We start from the raw sequence: 20,161 nt of genomic DNA on the forward strand, positions 1-20,161 counted from the left end.
ACTGTCACAGAAGATACTGCTGTGGAATTCAGCTAAAGAAATTGATTTAATGGTTTGACAAAGGAGAAAAATTAGATTGACATTACAGAGAGACATTTAATAAGGGTAAGAAATAAAGTCAAAGCAGTTGTAATGCATGTCTCTTACTGTTGTTCAAGTGAATCATTTAAAATACTATTGGTAGCTTTGGAGTGAGGAAGGACTGAGGAAGCTGGATATAAGGAGAGTGATGGTTAACAGAAAAATAGGGCTGCTACATTTCTTTTTTCTGAATGAATGCTCTCAAATGGTACTTGATTTTTAATTGCAATTCAGTATGGGCTTCTGCAAAACCAAGTGTTGGCAAAAGCTGCCAACAGGAGTGTAACATACAGAAACCTGAAACCAGAATTATTCAAAGACTTAAGCTAGTCATAATTTTTTATTTAAAAAAAAAAAAAAAAAAAAGCAAGAAATGCTGGTACTTTACTTAGATTTTTGTATGTGTGCCTTCTCCCCCCTCCTCCCCCCCAGTGCTTTTTTGCTATCGTCAGTATTTCTGTATCTGTTACCAGGCAATGATAGGAACACACATCAACAGAACTTTCTCATTAGTCTGCTCTTAGCAAAGGAAGTGGCTTTTTGTGTTGCCTGGTCACCTTGCAGCCCTGCTGGAGCAGTCTGCTAGCAATTACTGGCATTTTTGTAGCACTTTTCACTTGGAAATACACATGCACTTTTACACAGGAGTTGGGTACACCTCACGATAAAGGTATGTGCCCCTTGCCATATACCAGAGAACTGAATCACTGGGACGTATGATGACTTTGCCAAGGTTGCAAAAGTGCATTTAGGACAGAGCCAATAATTATGCCAGGAATTGCAGCATCCCATAATTTCTTTATTCCCTAGTTGAAAGTTGTCCATCTTTCTAACTGCAGAAGACATTTGCTTTGGTTATATCTTTTTCTAAGGTCGTGTTGTATATTTTTGTACTTCTGAGCTGGAAACCTGCAGATTGGAGCTCAATGCTCTAGGGCTTGCAATACAATGGTTATTTCTGATCAACATTACTTACATTTCCTTTTAATTAGGAAACCAGAGAGGCCACTGAGACCTGAGGAGGCAGCTTGCACATTGAATATAGTTTTCTTTTTGGAGATATGTTATAAAAGCAGTGTTAGAATTTTGTTTAAAATGTTTAATATATATTTTATTGGTACCTGCAATTGCAAGTTAGAGCGCTGTGAAGAGTTAAAGGACTGGAACAGATTCTTCTCCAAAATAAATTTTCTGATGTTTCAGCACTTCAGGTATGGTCCAGATTTTAGCAAGTTATGTTTGGTCAGAGATGTCCCATGCAAAACTAAAAGAAGTCCAGGGTAAGAGCAGAAGTCATTGCTATTTGCAGGGTAGGATCCATGCATCACCAGGCATTCTGCTGCCATTCAGTAAAGAAGTCTTTACAGTAACTACATGCCTGGATAGAAATGTTTAATTTCTTTCAAACTCAGAGGATAAGAATAATAGTGAGCCTGAAAGGGGAAAAAGATGTACAGTCATTTAGGTTGAAGTGCTTCTTAATTCAAGTGGTGTGCTACTTAGAGAATTTGATAAGAAGGATTAGAACTGGAAAAGGAAGACATTTTTAAAAGCAAAGCTATTACAGGGTTCATTACTTTATTTATATGTTCTCCAAAATCACATGAATGAAGAAAAAAAATGAGAGAAAAAAATACTGGCTTCAGTTCAGAATGTCAATTACTACTTTTTTAATCCTCTTTTCACAATTTATTTGACATCTTGAACAGTAGCCAAAAAAGCTATTATAACTATAAAACGTATTCATTGGTATAAATCTCATTAAGTTGAGCAATTTAATTAAGGTATTGACATGCTTAATTGATACGTGCAAGGAGAGACCATTTTCATATCTAATTTCCATACGCTTTCTGCTTTTAAAAAAACCAGCTCCGTAAAAATGTTATAGATTCAGCTAAGCCCTGTCATCCCTAAGGAGCACTTGCTACCATTTACCTTGATTTAGAGCCAACTACTCTTCTAAGTGGAGCTCCATTAAATGGATCTGATGTATGCCTGACTCAAACATGCGTCAGCTTCTCTTATGATCAATAGTGGAATATTTATATTAATAAAGCACCAAGTTAATTAAATAAAATAGTCTTCTGGGTAAACTTAAGATACTAGGGGATGGGCAGAGAATCAATATATTCTGCCATTTGAACATTAACTATGTGCTCTGAAATTTTATGTTATCTCGCCAAAGATGATTGCGGTATGGAAGTCTCAGCTACGCAGAAACTCCAAATGCATCCTCTGCAGGATTTGTGCACCGAGTTAGTGATAAAAAGGGGAAAAAATATTAATTCACTATTAATAGATTATTCAATTAGCTTGGAAGTTGTTCTGAGTGAAACTGCCCCATCCCTGGAGGTGTTCAAGATGAGGATAAGGTCTCGGGCAGCCTGATCCTAGTGGGTGGCAGGGGGGTGGAAATGGGTGATCTTCAAGGTCCCTTCCATCCCATGATGGGATGCTATGAAACTGTTAGCCCCGATTTAGCAGGAGCAATGAGGCAAAACAGTCAGCCTTGGTGCAGAGGTGGGCAGCTGTATGTGCTCTTGCCCATGCACTGTGCCAGCTCTGGGCACATTCCTCGTGCTTCTCGAGGTCATTTTGAAGATAATGAGTTAAATGTGAGGGAGTTAGACTATATACCCTACATATTTCTTTGGGCCTTCCTTCTCATTTTTTGCCAACCTAACTGAGCCAAACTGACCGGCGGTTGCTGCTGAGCAGGAGCTGGTTTCTGAATGCCTTGTGAACATAACACGGGCTCGGCATCTGAATGGGGGATGTCAGAGGGAGACCAGTCTGTGCCTGTTCTATGAGAGATGCTATCTGTGCTGTGAACTGAACAAAATGCTGATGCAGACCCTAATGCAGGGAGGTAGCACGTGGATTAAAGTGCAGAAGTTACTGCAGCAATCTGTAAGAGTAGTTCTGGTCGAGTGCAACAGGGCACTGGAGTTTTCATGTGATGATTTTTCACTTGGTTAAAATATTTCTAATTACCAGACACAGTGGAAAAGCTGAAGGAATAGTCTCTTCTCTATTTTAATGAATTCTATGCTCCACTACTCACGTTACAGATGAAAATTCTAATTATTTAATTTGATATAAAACTATGCTTATGCTATATTACTGTTTTTGGTAAAGTGCTGGTAATACATTCCACCCATTTACTCTGTTTTGTCTTTCTTTATTCATATCATTCTTTTGTTATATGATTTAGAAAGACTGAACAAAGAGTCCAAGCTAGAAAGAATATTGAAACCATGTGTACTATAGTTGTACATAATCCATATCATAATCATATAAGTTTAACAGGGTGGGATAGGTTCAGCTGGAAATCTCCTTTCTGGGTTAGACATAGTTCCTCAGTATTTAGGCTTTTCTTTCCAGAAATAAACTGTTTTCAGAAAAGGCGATTGCATCTGATGTGGAATAAAACCAGACTCCACTGCAAAGCAAACCCAACCTGTGTGTATGGAACTACAGTGAAGAAATTGATGTGTGTCTTGACTGACTTCTAGATTCTGCCTCTTGATTGTTGTTCTTATGTCTGTGCATCTGGAAGTAATGATGTGAGGAAATGGTACTAGAATGTAAACTTTCCAAGCTGTAAAATTGAGTTAAATTTGTTATTTGATAAGATAGAACTATTTGCATCGTATGTAAAACTTTCCAGTTTTATGGTATCAAATGCAAGATTTAAGGAGAAATCATAAATTATTTAAAACATGCAAGAAGGTGTAGTGTAGAACAACTATTATACAAGATAGTATCTGTCCTTGTTCAGTGTTCAATTTCAGAGCTTCTTGTGCAGTCGGTTTGCTTCTGAGTTGTTAATTGATTCTTTTCCCCACTTTGCTAGTGTGCATTGATCTTATTCAAAATAATAATTGTAGATGCCCATTTCTTGGCCAGAAAGTTGGTCATATCCGTGAAACAAGAAATGGAAAATAAAAGTAAAAATAGGAAAAGTTTAAAAATGCCATGCTCTATCATTATCGCACGCACTGTTCATCTTATAGTGATGGTTTGAATGCAGTACACCATCTGAAGCCGCAAATACAGTTTTCCACTGCCTAGGCAGTGCAAGTTCTCTATCTGGTCATTTGTATGTGGTTTGTTCCAAAAGTGGCATTGAATTTTCAAGGTAAAGCATGCATCTTTACCATCAATAGTGCTCCTGCCAATCACTGTGTTCTTGGCGTTATGTATGCATGACACCTGAGGGCCACTTGTTTTTTAAAAGCTTGTTGAAGTAGTTGAACAGCTGGGTCATAAATTGAAGAAACGTTAGGATAATTACAAGACATGTTGCCACACGGTTTCTTCCAAAGACTCAAACAACTGCAGTGGACTTGAGAGGAAGTCGTCATCCTTCCCAGCAGCGATGAAGTCAAATCACTCTGGAATTTTACATCCTTTGATTTGAGAGTGCTTCAGAGGTAAACGATCAATGTGCAGACTTTTTGTTGCTTCCCTTTGGAGTCTGTCGTGCAAGGAGCCCTTCTCCCTCTTTCCAGCCTGCTATCAGCTTTTCTTAAATTTAATTTAATTTTCTGAGCTGACATTGTTGATCTGAAATTCAGTAACATGCTTGGCAGTGACTCAGAGGAAAGCCAAGTTCATTTTTGGAAGTGGCTTTATGCAAATCAACTCTCTTGTAGATCAGTGAAGCGAGGCATTTGCTGATGAATCAGAGTAGTGCCCTTGTTCCTTGTCTTCTTCAGGGATAAAGCTCCCAACGTACCACAAGAATCTTTATGGGTTAATTTTAAACATAGGGAAATACCCATATCTCCCTATGAGTATTTTCTGTGTTTTGGAGTCACAAGATGAATCTGTTTTCAAAGGAAGATCTGAGACTTTTTACTTGGGTAAATAGTGATAGGACAAGGGGAAATGGTTTTAAGCTTAATGAGGAAAGTTTTATATTGGATGTCACGGGGAAGTTCTTTACAGATAGTAGTGAGGACCTGGCACAGGCTGCCGAGAGATGTTATGGATGCCCCATCCCTGAAGGTGTTCAAGACCAGGCTGAATGGGGCACTGGGCAACCTGGTCTAGTATGAGATATGGAATGGCTTGGGGTTCCTTCCAACCCAAGCCATTCTATGATTCTATGATTTCAGAGTGCAGGGTTCAATTGGACTCACAGAACTCACTTCTTAATTTATACAGACTTGCTTGTACGTGGCAGTGAAGTTTTAGGGAGACTGTTACATCTTGTGAATTCTCCTGGTTTTAACTTTCTCTTCGGTAATGCCTCAGATCTGTGATAGGTGGTCTGCCAGAACACTGAAGTAACAAAGCACTCCATCAGATGAGTGACGTGATTACAAATTCAGTTTATTTTGGAGAACTTTATTCTTCTACGCGTGCCTGTAAGCTGAAAAGTTAATTGGGCTTAGTGCTACGTCACATTGACTAGCGTGCTCATTCTACTAGCAAACTTAGATTTTATTTTCTGTATATACAAAATCTGTCTTCTGTTTAGATTACTTTTTTTAAAACCTGGCAGTATTGAATGATAAAATTTCTGTACATGACAGGGGGCTCTTGAAGGTGCTTTGGCTCTTCAGCCTTTCAAAAAAGAAGTGATTTGGTTATGCTTCAGTGAATCGTTTCTTTTATGTATGTATAAAGTAGCAGAATGAGGTTTGGAAATATCATGCAGCTGTGATGGTCAGGGCAGATCTGCTCGGAAATAATTGAATAGCTTGTGGGTATGAGGAGCCTACCGTAAAAGGGAGATGCGAGGATTGCTTAAACAGGTGTGTCTTACATGAATATCCCCAGTAGAGTTAACCGCTTTATGGTATTACATCTTGGTCTAATAAATCTAAATATCATATCCACATAGGAAAATGAATTAAGGATACAAATCAGTCTGAAGCGTATCTTCTTACATCTGCAGTGTTTCATGGTGGCTTTCGGGGATTAAACTATTCATAGAAGGAAAGATATATAAATGTGGAGTCATGGAGTCACAATAGAAGCTAAAATATTGTGAAAGAAGGGACAAGATGTGTAAAACTGTTTTCTCCATTGTTTAGGGCTTCTGTAGCTGTTAATGGAGTACAGACTGCTGAGTATCTCTGCAGTAAATGTTACTGGCCCAGTATTATGATTTAATTTTGAAAACTATTACAGCTAGAGCAGTAGCATACCCCTCTGACACAGGTATGCTTTTTACCACAGAATTATAATGTTGTGATAACCAGGACTTAGCTATACCAGAACGTTGCTTTTTCTCACTGCAGTGCATTCAAATAATTTGCAATTCACTTCTACCTCACCAGAGTGAATGAAATATCACTGTAGTTGGTTTTACTGTCTATAGACGGTTTGATTTTTATTATTTTTATAGACAAAGAAATGCTTGTGTTGATTATGCAAACAAATTAAATAGTTGGCCTCTTTCTGGAGAAGTTTGTAACAAATACAGCCTACAGCTTCACACCTGCAATTGCTGCCTGCTCCTATGCAAATAATCTGTTTCCATAGCTGAGGTTTGGGTTCTCAGCCTGGATTAAATTACTATTATCAGAGTGATTTTTATTCTGCTGTGTGATGTTTAGGTGCACCAGAACGTAAGTGGTCAGCAAGGGATATCAATAAAGAGTGAAAAATTACTCATTTATAGAAACGCTCAATTAACAAAGGTGGGATTAGGTTAAAGGAGATCATTTGAGAGCAAGCCTTCCACCAAATCTTGATCGCTTATTCCCTGATGGCACAGTTTACTAGCTCATGCTTTATTCTTTATGATTGCGTATATTTATCTGCTGAAAGTAAAGGCTCCCCTTTTTTTTTTTTACCATTTCCAGTAAATTGCAAATAACTTTTGCTAAGCAATCATACTGTGCTTAAACAAGGCCAAGGGTCTGGGCTGTGGAGATCAGAAGAGGGTCATACCGCCTACTGGTTTTTGTTTTGTATTTGCGAATACGTAGGATTTCTTTCCTGCGACTGATGTCAGCACTTTGCTCCCAACTGTTGGAGGTGTACAAGACCACTTTGGTGTCTCTGTGCTTGAATCTCATTAGGGTAGAGCAAAGCCTACCCTACCTTGGTAGTGCCTTGAATGAATAAATGTGGTTCTGGATAAAGCCACAGTTAAAAGGGTTTATCTATCAAAACAGATTCCTCTTAAGTACATTGTTAAAACTGTGTGTGCTGTTTCTCTGCTGAGAGTCCAATCTTACCATGTGTGTAAAGACTTAAGGTATAAATTGTATAAAACAGGATACTGATTGTATTTGACTTTCAAATATTTTTCCTGTCTCTTCACACCCCAATGCAGAGCATCTTGCTCTAGTCCCATGCTGTCTCCAGGAACAATTGGGCAATCTGTATAAAGGAAGGATTTATTTTCTTGATACTGCTTAATAAAGCACTGAAGACCTGCATTAAATGCTGCTAATAAAGAAGCATTACTGTCATTTATTAGAAGCTCTGTTGTGTTTCTTGAGGAGCACATCTCATCCTTATATGCTTCCTCTGAGTCCAGTTGCTTGTCAATCCCCACTCCTGGGCATAATCAAAATAGAACATAAAGATATTGAGGTACAATCTGATTTTTGTGCATATATTCTGAAAGACACAATAAGTGTTGCTTTCTAAAAGAAAAAATCTAATGTGTCTCAAGGCGATGGGCTTTTAAAGAAGAGTCTCCAGTATACTGTCTGATCAGCATTTGGTCAGTATTTAGGAAATGGCAAGAGGGAGGAAAGATTGTCCTTAAGTGAGCACTGATACATAGATTATTGTTCATTTAGAATTATATAAAAATAGTTGCTAAGGGGGATTCTGATGGATGTAATTTTCTGGTTTTGTTTTGGGTACAATGACAGCTGAATGTAGCACTGGGTCTCATTTAGATAATCTGAGGGCTTTTGTTTGGTTGAAGGGATTGCATTTTTTTCATCTTCCCACAGAGAGTACACAAATGTGCGTTCTCTGTCGTCTTAAGCATGTAGAAAAATTTCACAGTGTGCTGAGCAGCTCTTGTAACTGCAGCAGGACAGAAGTCATGAACCTATCAAAGAAGAATAGTTTTAACAGATGGTTTTAAGTTTGGTTTTGGAGGAGGAGGAGGATTATGCTAAAATGATTATCTACTGTTGAGATCTTTTCCTTCCTCAATCACTCAGCTAGCACCCTTCCTCTGCATTAGGACAGCCTCTACCCATGTCCTTGTCTTCACATACTCTGTGTCCATCTCGGCCATCTCTGGTGTAGTTGGGCTCCAGGAGGCTTTGGGTGCCCAGTGAAGTACAGAGGTGTAGAGCTGCCTTCTGTCCCCTCACAGTATAACCCCACCAACAGGGAAATTGCAGTGCTTGTCTTCTGGCATCTTGGCAATAGTGCGGGGCTCTGTGGAAGTACTGAAGACTGGTATGGTTGGAATTTTGCACCTCAGTTCCCTCCCTTTGTAACAAATCAAACCAGACCAGAAAGATCTTCTCAGCAGCTTCCCAGGGTATGAAGTGCTATTCAGCTGTACCATTCAGTGAAAACACACTCACCTGGAATTGCTTAGCCTACAAAACATCTGTATGACCTGCTCTCATTTCACAGAACTTGGATGTTGTCAACATCCACACTTTTACTGCAGTAGTAGCAGCAAGATATTTTTTTCCCTTCAGAAAACAAGCAGGGATGTCAAGTTTCAGCCGAGTAATGCTGTGCAATGCTGTTATTCTTAAGCTCTGCCCTTGTAGGCCATTGGCAGCAGTGCATGTAAATTTTGCCTTTTGGACAGAGAGTGATAACTGCTGCTTTATGATAGGGAAACGCCATCTTTTACACTGAACACAGGAGAGAAATCCTTGCCTCACAGTGTGCATAAGGCCCCTCCTGAGCAGAGGTGCTGATGTGAGCGCTGGCCTTGCCACAGCTTGTTCTTGTTACTGGGGTGATTTGGTTAATGCTTTTCCCACCTGGAAGATGATAAATATCTTAAGTACGTCATGCATATTTACAGGGCTCAAAGATACTGAATTGTCCTCAGCAATGGACTCGGTTATTGTTAATTCAGCTACAGGATAGGAAAAACACTAATATTGAACAGCTTTGCAAATACTAGGGCTGTCACTAATAGATAGGAAGAGTAGTTAGCTGTTGGAAGTATCAGACAGTATCTTAACCATTAAAAAACAGGCACACTTTTGGCAGAGTAGGATTAAAAACGTTTTCTTTACTGTAAATGGAACAACAGTTTAATATGATACAAGGGTACATACATGATCACTCTCCTGACTCCATCTTCTTAACAACAGCAGTCTTTGCAAATAGATGCATATTAAAAAGAAGAAAGATCCACATCCATTTCCACTGCTTCCTGACACTAAGTGGCTGGAGCTGTGTGGGAGGATGTGACCAGATGAGCTGCAGCATCTTTGAGCTGCTCTGAGCTGCTCACAGCTTTGAAGGAACATTTTATTAATGGACAAGAAGAATCTGTAGCAATTGGAAGAGAATCTATGCTACAGTCTTTCTGATCCTGGTTGTGCTGTGCTTCAGGCTGAGCAGTTGGCTTGAGGCATTGCCAGTTGCTGTGAGTTGTAATAGAAACTTTGGGAGACAACAAAACACCCTTGGGAATGACAAAACAAAAAGTCTCTGCCCATATTCTGTGCTGGCTTTGCTATAATTCAGTTAACTTTTTTTTCCCCCTGTGGGTTTCCTCTTTCTCTTCACGTGTTGTTTCATTCTGTCCCTTAGTAAGCACTGGTCCCTTTGCCCTCCCTTGTTGCCCTCTGGAACTCATCTTCCTTCCAGCTTTTGCTGTATGAAAAAGCCAACTTGCTTATCCTTTATTAGGTGATACTTGAAGAGATACCTCTTTCCTCTCAATTATTCTATCACTCCCTACTCCGGAATTGTTCAATTCAGTTAAATGCTGTAGTTTAGAGTTTGTGTTTAACATACTGTTCAAATTAAAACTGCTCCGAAGAGACAAATTGCAGTGACCATTTTGTGTTAGAGCACGCCTTTCTGCAGAGCAGTTCTGTCTTCAGTCTGGTTGTAAAGACGTTGGCTTGAGGAATAGTTACTAACCTTTAACAGTGCACAAAGTTTCAAGAACACCTACTTTATTTAATTTTGATAAATGCGTAAGACTAAAATGCTTTTAACTCAGAAATCCTGTTTGGTAAAAGACCGCAAGCAAGTTACAAGCAGGGCTTAAGTAATGCTCATTTTTCTGAGCTGTGCATGTTGTGACTGGAGTGAACCTTGGGTCTGTATGTTTTAGCACTGGCAGTAGCTGGCACTTAGAGTCAGCACTCATACCTTTCCGTTGTTTGCTATACAAAATAAAGCTAACTAATGCAAACTCTGCTGTGTGAGGCAGAGATTGCAGGGAGCAGTTGGTTGCTGTGCTCCCAGGCGGCGTGCAGTGGAATCAATCAGTGTTTGTCGTGTGGCTGTGCTTTGTGTGAGCTCCCTGGCGGATTCCTAAGACATCACTGAACTGGGGATGGGCTGAAAGGCACCTGGAGGAACCATGGCAGTTAGACCAGCTTTTCCTTTATTTGTTAGTTGCATATTGGGTCTGTGTGCTAATGGTTAACTCTGTGAGGTTTCTGCTTTATTCTGGGATCAGCAGACAATAGTGTATGCTGGGAAAGGTGCGAGCTGGGCTGTGGCTGTGAGCCATTTGCCTTTGATGACTGTGTTTTACATCTTCAGCTCTTCAGCCATTCTAGGCAAGTCTGCAATGGGTTTTTATTGGGTAACACCAAACAACGATTTGTTCTTTAGCCTGTTTGAGCAGGAGATATAAGAAAATGGTGTTCAAGCTCAATAAATACCTCTCAGACAAGCTGCTTTTCAGGCAGTTCTTCATTTAAAAATAATCTTTTTGAACTTCAGAATCTGTACACCAAAAAAGATCTGGAAAATAACTGGTAAATATTCGAAGGATCTTTTTATTTTTTCTTTTGTTCCTTTCTTGAAAAAAGGGACAACCTAAGCATAGTGCTTTCAGCCTGTATGTTCATATGCTGCACTTAATTCCCAGTACCACTGTAACTTTGTGAGCAGTACTAATGTAGGTATTTGAGTGTTTTAGATCTGTAGCTCAAGTGAAGACTCTGTGTTCCAATTAAGTGGTTTGTGTTCTGTCACTGGCAAATTAAAAAAAAAAGTGCATTTTATTGCTGTATTAGCTGATATTTCACCTAGGATGCAGCAGGCAGCATTAAAGCAGGAAGCTCAAACCCAGCATTGTAGTGGAGTACAGAGGCACTTAGAAAATGTCCACGGTTTTGTTTTTTTCCTTCCCAACCCTTCTATCAGCGAAGCTCTAGCAATTTCCATTTGAAGATTAGCAAAACAACATTATACTTGCAGAGGGAGTTAATCTATGTCCAAAGCATTTTAGTCAAAATAGAAACTAAAATATCTATTGACTTCTGAGCTGTGCAGTGTGGACATGTCAGCAGCAGCTGCTCCATTTTGTTGGCTCTCTCGTCTCAGATTCATGCAAACTTCAAGCCCTAATGTCTCTGGCTGTGTTTCCCCACCTCTGAAATGTGTCCTTTCCCTGTGGCCACCCCCACACACTGCAGGCTCTGGGAGCTGCTGGTTGCAGGTCCGGCATCCTCCCCAGCTGCAGTGCTCCCCAGCAGCCCCAGCAGGCAGGAGTCTGTGCCAGGGACGGGGATGTGCCCATGGGACTGCAACACTGGAGCCACGGGCTGGCTCTAGAACCTCCTTCAGGTGTCCCTGTTGTAGCTCCAGGATGGTATCAGTGCCCAAGGAGAGATTCTGATGGACTTCAAGGACAAGTTTCTTTCACCAGCATCCTTCTTTCTGAGGGCTGTGCACACTCAGACACGCCTTTAGCTGAGGACAGTGTCTTCACTAAACAGCTTTTCCTTTCTTGCCCTTGATTGCCTGCATGTGTTCCACAAGGTGCTGGGCTTGCTGCTGTCTGTATGAGAGGAAGCTCTGTGAGCAGCAGTGAGCATGAGGTGCTGCCGGCATATGGCACATTTTGCTTTGTCCCTACATCAAGTGCTTCCCTTCAATGCTCACTAATCTTGCTTACTAAAACAAGGATTTTGGGAATGTGTGTTTCTCTAAAGCTGGATTTGTTTCACTGATTTCCTCCTCAAGGCTCCATTCATTACGCATAGGGGCATTGAACTGTCTTGTGTTATGGATATACAGAGTTTAAAACCTTTCCCTAATAGGAAATACATTGGTAATCATCATTTATTTATTTTTCTTCAGACTCATTGTTTATTTCTTCTTGCATATCACAATTCTTTTCTGTTTGTATAATGTTTTGTTTTGATTTGCTTTGGCGTTTTTGGCCTCACGCGAGTTTATCTGGTCTTCTGCAGCTTCTATTAATAACTAATATTTATTTTACATACCGTCAGGGACAGCTTCCCGTTATGTCTATTAGCAGGAACAGGGATTGCAGAGCTGGAGCTCTAAAACAACCACAGAGGACAAGTAGCTCCTGCTGGCTCCTGGCACACTTTGGGATGGGCATGGGCTGAGCCTGCCCAGGGCCTGCTTGCATTTGGAGGATGCCTTACAAAAGTTTGGCACACTGTTAGGAAGAGGTAAATTCTTCCCCTGTCCATCTCAAAAAGCCACAGTCATACTTGTGAGAGGGCAGCTATGGAAAATGAGGCATGCAGTTGTGAATTTCATCCATGCTGCATCACCAGTACCCTGCAGGCTGTCCCTATTCCAGACTGCTACATTTATTTATGAAATCAGTGCACGGGCCTGGAGACATAGAGAGGGAGTGTTGTTAGCTAAAGAGTGCCTAAATGGGAAATAAAATTAATACAATTTATGAGGAGGCTGTCATAGAACATGGATAAATTTCTTCCAGTCTCCTATTTTTGCCTTCCTGCGGGGGAGATCCAAGCACAGAGAGAAAGCAGAAAGCAATAATATAAATTATCCTTTTTGGATAATGATAATATTAGAAAAAATATGTTTTTTATTTATCTTTAAACCTGGTTTGAAGTAATGCACGGTAAAATACTGGACAAGTGTAACTTGAGTTGTTGGTGGGTTTGATGCATATTTCATTTAAACTTGCAATTCTACTTTTTCAAGCCCTTTCTGCTGCAGTTAATATGCTTTTTTTGCCCCCATATCTTGCTAATTTTTGCCCCCCTAGGCAATTTTGTCACACTTTTACCATTGGCTAGAGCCTGCTGTGCCTCGCTGTCACACCGAAATGATTCCCTGCCCTCAAATCTGTCTTCAGTGTAAGACTGCCTTTCTACAGGTCTGAAATGCACTTGCTTTCCACTCTTATGCTTGCAGGTTGCCTGATCGTTTCTCTGAGTAGAAGATCTGTCTTTAAAGAACTAATATTTTGTTGCTGGCAGAAAAAGAGGGGAGGTGAAGGAAGGGTCACGGTGTGGATCAGTGTTAAACAAATTGTGAAGGTCACAAAGAATTTTAATCTGGTTTGAAAAAGAGACTTGTATCCAGCAGCACCTTTTTGTTTGTGATAGTCTGAATGAACAATTGTGGCTACTTTGAGAATTTGGTGTAGACTGCATGACTGGTATAAATTGAATTAGTCTCATGACAAGGACATAGTCCCCTTTTTCTCTCTCTGCCTGATGGAAAACAGAAGAAAGCCCTGCATGACACATCTTGACCTGCAGTGTCAATGTGGGCTTTTGTGACAGGCAGTGATTTCTGGCCTTTCATTTGATAAAGCCAATTTGGTGGAGACTGGAAAGGAGGCTTGCTGCAACACAAAAAGTGCTCACAGAAAAGTATCTGGTGGACGGTACGGATGAGTGCCTTTCTGTCCTAGCAGCCACCAGAAAGGCAGACTTTTCCTTCCTAAAATGGGATAAAGCCTTGGTTTGTTTAACAAAGTGGCAGTCACACCAAATGACATACACCATAATGTCCTGTCCTGTGCTATCACTGTTGTTGGTCGTTTCCTCCAGCCATTCCTGTGCCCACCATTTCTGCCTTTGCTTGTTTCTTCCATTTTTCTCTCCTCATCTTCTGCCTTCCTTTTGTCTCCCTACATTTAACGCTTCCCCCCAGTTTTGCCCCCTGAACTGAACCAAAATCTGCCCTCCTATCCCAGGCTGATGGTGCACCAGCAGAGTGCTCCTCGTCCTTAGTATGACAGCATCCCAACTTTCCAATTCCATGTCTCTTTCCTTCCTATTCCCAGTGCCTGCTCTTTTCCCCCGATTGTGGCTGATAGGGGTTTGCATGATTGAAAAATTCTCTTGAAACACTTACAGTGTGTTAAAGAGAAAAGCAACTGCCTGCAGCTTATGTAACAGCACTGGCACTGCAGTGCTCCACCTGTCCTCACAATGCAGATGTCATGATTTAACCTGGACCATGTCATAGCATTTGAAGTACTATGAAGTCATTATGAATTGCTAATTTTTTAATTTTCAAATAATTTTAAATGGTTTTTAAAACAAGCTCAAAATTTGTTATTCCCACTGATGCACAGTACAGCACATTGTGTTTGTTTGTTTGTTTGTTGAGTTGTATCAATCTTTTTTTTTCCATAAACTTGCAAAACAATTGAAGGGAATAATTGCCACATTTTTCCTGAATATTAATTTAAAAGCAGAGGCTATAATCTGAGCACAGATAAGCCAATGCTGTTATAGCAGTTAACAGAATCACAATGAGGAACATTTCTATTTACGCTGTAAGGCTGCAATGTTGAGGTATGATATTGAGGTATGAGATTTAGCTGTAGAAACTCTGCCACTGAATCACGGAGTTGTGCACATCATGCACATCTGAGTGATATTTTCCGAACGTTTGCTCTCTCAAACTCTGGTAGTTCTGGTTGGAGAGTTATTTCAGCTCATGCCACAGACCTCTAAGAAGACAAAGGGAAGTGTTACGGTGTAACAGACCCAGAAACATCTCCTTTTCCAAGCAAGCTTTGTTCCATTATGTCACGCAGATTTGAGAAGTACATTCCTTTTGTTAACAAAAATGCTTTTTCTTTTCTTTTTCTTTTCCCTTATTCAGAGACCTCAGTGAAAACCAGATAAAAGGAATCCCTAGAAAGGCCTTTCGAGGAATCATTGATGTGAAGAACTTGTAAGTAACAACTTCATTAGTATTTGTGGTGCAGAAGTTCTCCCTCGTTACCTCTGGCTGTTGCTGTTTGTTTGAGCACACCATGGTCAGCGCGTGCTATGCAGAGGGCCCTGCTGTGTGCTCCTGCATGCTGCTTTGCCCCACACAGAGTGTACAAAACACCCAGGGAAGTTCTGAGCAAAGAAAGTAGAGTACTTAAAGGCTTTTTCTTCTCACTGAAGTATTCTGCTGCAAAATCTGGTGAAATCATGGTCCCAACATTGAAGAAGATATGCATAGGAAATGATATGATAGAATTTGGGAGCAAAATCAAATTATTTCACTTAGCTGAAATTTCTTGTGCTACCACTGTGTTACTAGGAAGCAAATATGGCACACAGACACAGGAGCTGAGCACATATTTCCAGAGATGAAAAGACATATGAGAAGTTAGCTGTTCTTCCTTTGACAGTCAGTATTGAAAACAAAAATAATTTTTAAAAGCAATTACAGGATGAACAGTGGGTTTTACTGTTGGTGCTAACAAATCTTGTTTGCCTTAACTTGGCACAGTTATATAAATGTGTAAACAAAGACTTTCAATTGTATGATTCCAAGTTACTTGTATGTTACATATCAGAAATGCATTTAGGTGCACACCTGCATACACACACAAGTGCATCATTAGAGTCAACACACAGTAAATTGAAAAAGGAAATAACAGGCAGCACGTTGGCAGAAACCCAGGGTTTCCTGAGAAAACAGAGCCACTCTCAGAGCCATTTCAGGGCCATCAGTATTAGTAGTGTTACCACAGCTCACTGTCCAGCTGAAGTCTGAGCCCTCACCATGTTAAATGCAGTAAGCACAGGGTAGATAGCGTGATTTTTTTTAATTTTTTTTTTTTTTTAGTTTACATAGTATAAAAATCTGCTGGAAATATAAAAGAAAACACTTCTAATGAACATTACTGTGACATACTTATGCTTTGTCTTCATTTCTTTGCCCAATTAACCTCTTAAATGCCTAGATGATTTTTTTTTCTTTGGGCAGCACAGAAACCATTAAGGGCAGTGGATGTGAATCAGAGCATCACATCTGCATCCAAGGCAAAGTGCAGTTCTGGCACTTCATCCGGTAATGATTATATCACATCATGGGGATAGTGGAAAGGAGACTGTATTACAAAAGAAAAGCTGCACCTTACCTCCCCCAGACCGGAAAAAATAGGCACAGGAGCAATGTTGTGAGACACTCCAGCTCCCTGTGAGCTCTGTGCAAGGTTCCTAACGTATGTTGGTTGGCACAAGGAGAGTGTGAGGATTTTTACGTCATGTAACTAACAGCTGTTTCTGCAGGTATTGGGCTGTCAGGCGTATGATTCTTCAGTGTTTGTTACTTGTCTCTGTGCAGAAGGGAGTTTAGCTACCCAGGCAGAGTGGCTTTTTTCCTGAAACTCGTCAAGAGAAATCATATCATAAGAAGTAGGCTAAATTCATCTAAGCCTTGGCTTTAGTGTTCCTCCTCAGTGGGTGAGCATCAGAGGACCTATGTGAATGGATCTGGTTTTTAAAGTACAGTGAAAGAGGAGAGAAAACACTGGAAAATATTGTTTATAGGGGGAAGAAGCGTGTGGATTTTAGACAGAAGCATGGCACTTATGTTAGCATGAACTTTACTTACTCTGTGTAAAGGAACAATAGATAGTGTTTTGTTTCAGAAAGTCTAGCTTTCCCAGCCATAATTCACTGTTAGTTCTCTAGCTTCATTTAAAATAGCAAAGTTCACATTCAGAGTTGATTTACTCCTCTCTGGTGAGATGTCAGAAAAATCACAGGTGTTCTTTGATTTACACACCCAGCCTCAGCACAGAAGGAATCAGGGTCTCACCTTTCCACGAGCTGATATCAAGGGATGGCTGGCTGCAGTACTTAGAGGCACTCTATAAATGTCAGGATCTAAAGCTTTAATAAAAATTGTGATTGTCACGTTAGGCAGTATCTATTATTTTGCTGTAAAAGACACGAAATCAGACTTGCTTTCTTGTAGTCACACTTTCCATCTTTCAGAAATACAAATGTTATCATGGTTGGGAGCTGCTTCTGGAGGTCATTTTGTTCAACCTCCAGCTCAGCAGAGCCCAGTGCTCTAATGAATGGAACTGCTCATCGGATCCCCAGTCCTGTTTGTTACAATGGGAAGCAGACTTCTCCACAGCTTCACTAAGATCTGTACTCACTTTTCTCGATGATTAACATATGAATGTTGTGTCCAGGATGGTTCACTAGATGACTGTTGCTTCCAGCCATATACCAGTTGCCTATGAGTAGCTGAGAAGAATGTGACAAAATCTTGAGCCAACTCACTCCTGGAAACGCGTTAACGTTTCTGCAGCAGTAACTGTGAGGCTGTGATGCAAGCTGAACCAAGTTAATATTTAAAGCTGTAAGCAGAAAGGTTCAACATGCCAATTCCCATTCTCCATCTCAGTTTGGCAGCCAAAATGCTCCCTTTGGAGCTGCAGGAATGACCGTACCAATGAGTGTGACTGCTTGAGCACCTGGTGGGAGAGAGCAGGCCTCTGTCCCTCAGTGCCACTCAGCTGCTCCAGCACCTGCACCGGGAGCCTCTCTGACACAGATGCTCTGATGTGATAGCAGCAGGCTTGGCTGTTTTCTCTGGTTATCACTTTGCAGATTTATTGCTCTGTCTCAGAGTTCCTTCAGCCTTTGAGGCATGTTTTTGAGGGATCTTGGAGACTTAGACATGAGAAGCAGTCAGTCACATGTTCTTTCACACTGCCCTTTCCAATCAATCTTAAAACTCATGTAGGAAAAGATTGGCTCTGAATTGTCTCTGTTCTCATGGCTTAATATTTAACGTGGTCTCAAGTTCTTCCAGATTCTTTGAAAATAAAAAAGTGCCAACATTATACAGAAACAATACCTCTGTAAATACTGCAGTGAGAACACAGCAATTGATGGACCATTAAAGTATCCCAATTAAGACTGTTTTTAAGCGCAGTTTGGAAAGTTTCCACTCACAGACAGTTGCAGAGAAGTTGTAATGGGAGCCTGAGGCAGGGCACGAAGTCCCTTTGGATATTGGCTCTGAAATACACAGTGCAGGGGCTCCCTGTAAATTAGGGTGAGTGCTATCTGCAAGCCCAGCAAGAGCTGCCCTGTCTCAGCGTGGCCATTGCAACAGGCAGCGCAGACAGCAGGTGTTTCCACCTGGAGCATACTGGTGACTGTATGAACATACTGGTGACTGTATGAACTGACTGAACAAATGCCAAATAAATGCTGCTGCATGTGCTGGAGAATGAAAGTGAGAAGGCGAGGTTCCTCTAGCAGCAGCACTGCAGGACTGGTACAGTACAATACAGTTTGGCCATTAAAAAATAAAATCTAAGATGATAGGAAATATAAAATGAAATGTTGGAGAGGGCAGTGTTTCAGGATATTTTTCACCATGCATTTCATTTTAAATGGTAAAAGGTTTTCATCTCATTCTCTTAGTGGTATAGAGAGCCCAGAAGTAGTCTTACTAAGGTCTATGCTAAAGAGCTTTTTGTGTCACAGAGGGCAGTGTTTTGCACAAGACAAAGCAGCTCCTGGTGAAGTGATGTTAAAATTCCCAAGAGAGCCATGTTTAGTTGTGTGAACTATTTTCATATGAAGTGTTTTCTGCTGTTTAACTATGAAATGCCAAGGAAGAATCTGCACACAGCAAGAATAAGTTAGCAAGTCTTTTTCTAATTAAAACATAGAAGTAATTATGTGGCATTTAGCAAGTCTCAGGAACACACAATGTCCATTATAAACAGTCCATTTATATGGGAATTTGGAGTGAATTGACACTTTGAAAGTATTGTAGAATCGATGCATAAATTGTGCTCACTGCTCTGATAAAGAACTGAAGGAGCAAGGGCAGGAGAGGGCCAGACTGCAGAGCACACCTGTGTTCAATTTCTGTTAGCTATTACCTCGAGAGCAGGAAATGTTTCTTGCAGGACTCTAGCCCTGAGTAAGCACACTTATTTCTAGAATTAAAGCATGTGGATCTGGGCCTTGTTGAGCTTTGGGCTAACGCAGCACTATCAGCTGCAGCATTCCATCACAAAAATATATTAAGCCGCTGCCTGAGTTTCTGCATGTGTCATATCTCGGCATCCAGAGGAGCATTTCTCTGCTGAGGCATTCTTGCATTCCCGCAATAGGAAGAGGAGGTGGCTCAGACAGAGGTTCTCAGCAGCAGTGCCTGTGTTGCCAGGTGTTGCCAGTACCTACAGGCCGCGTGCTCCTGCTTCTCCCTGCTCTGTGCTCTTGTTGGGCTCCGAGCTGTGTGGGGTCACAAAGCACATGATTCCTGGAGAAATGGTGATACTGGGACTTGGTACTGCCCCGTAAGAAATGTGCAGGGCAGATTTAGCAGATCCTAACAAGTCGCTGCCCTTTTGTTATCTGCTGACAGAAGTTTTTCCTCTGTTTGCAGCATTGCAGTAGGGAAAATCAATAGATTTCCCCTCAAGCAGAGAACTGTCTGAATCTGAAGCAGCAGCAGACCCACTGCGTGCTTTCCAAAGCCTTTGCTCCTGTGCCACCCATTCCCATCCTGCACCTTTCAGGCTAAAGGAAAAGCCACTTCTGTAAACAGGGAGAGTGCAGAGGGATATTCTGGACAGACAGAGTGTGCTTACTTGCAGTCAGTGGCTGTGTCTGTGCAGCCCCCATGCGCCACATCAGGGAGCTGCTGCAGGGCCAGGTAGGGCAGCTCAAACTGTGCTGTGTAAGGTGCCCTTCTGCATGTCAGCATCTCCCTGCAAGCAAGACTGTCTGCATTCCTGAAAGAAAAGCCAGTGTACACATACGCTGTAGGGGAGAATGCCCGCAGCTGAGTGCAGGGGAGCTGGGGCCACCCTCACCCACCAACTGAGTCATGCACTTCTTTGAGGAGGAGCTGCTGTCGTTTCTTGTTCTTGATTCAATAGAATTCCCATCTTCTGTCTTTTTCCTTT

General features: G+C 41.0%; 1 protein-coding gene across 2 annotated transcripts in view; it reads left to right on the forward strand.

The window, feature by feature from the left end:
* Positions 1–20,161, forward strand: part of SLIT3 (slit guidance ligand 3) — a 472,881-nt gene that overhangs the window by 235,412 nt on the left and 217,308 nt on the right. For both annotated transcript variants that reach the window (XM_042826239.1, XM_042826238.1), the window contains exon 6: positions 15,091–15,162. In XM_042826239.1, coding sequence (XP_042682173.1) covers positions 15,091–15,162 — 72 coding nt within the window. The remainder of the gene's footprint in view (positions 1–15,090; positions 15,163–20,161) is intronic.

This window comes from Centrocercus urophasianus, unplaced genomic scaffold, assembly GCF_019232065.1.
Source record: "Centrocercus urophasianus isolate 14NV4802_14NV808 unplaced genomic scaffold, USGS_Curo_1.0 seq_26, whole genome shotgun sequence".
In the NCBI taxonomy this organism is placed as follows: domain Eukaryota; kingdom Metazoa; phylum Chordata; class Aves; order Galliformes; family Phasianidae; genus Centrocercus; species Centrocercus urophasianus.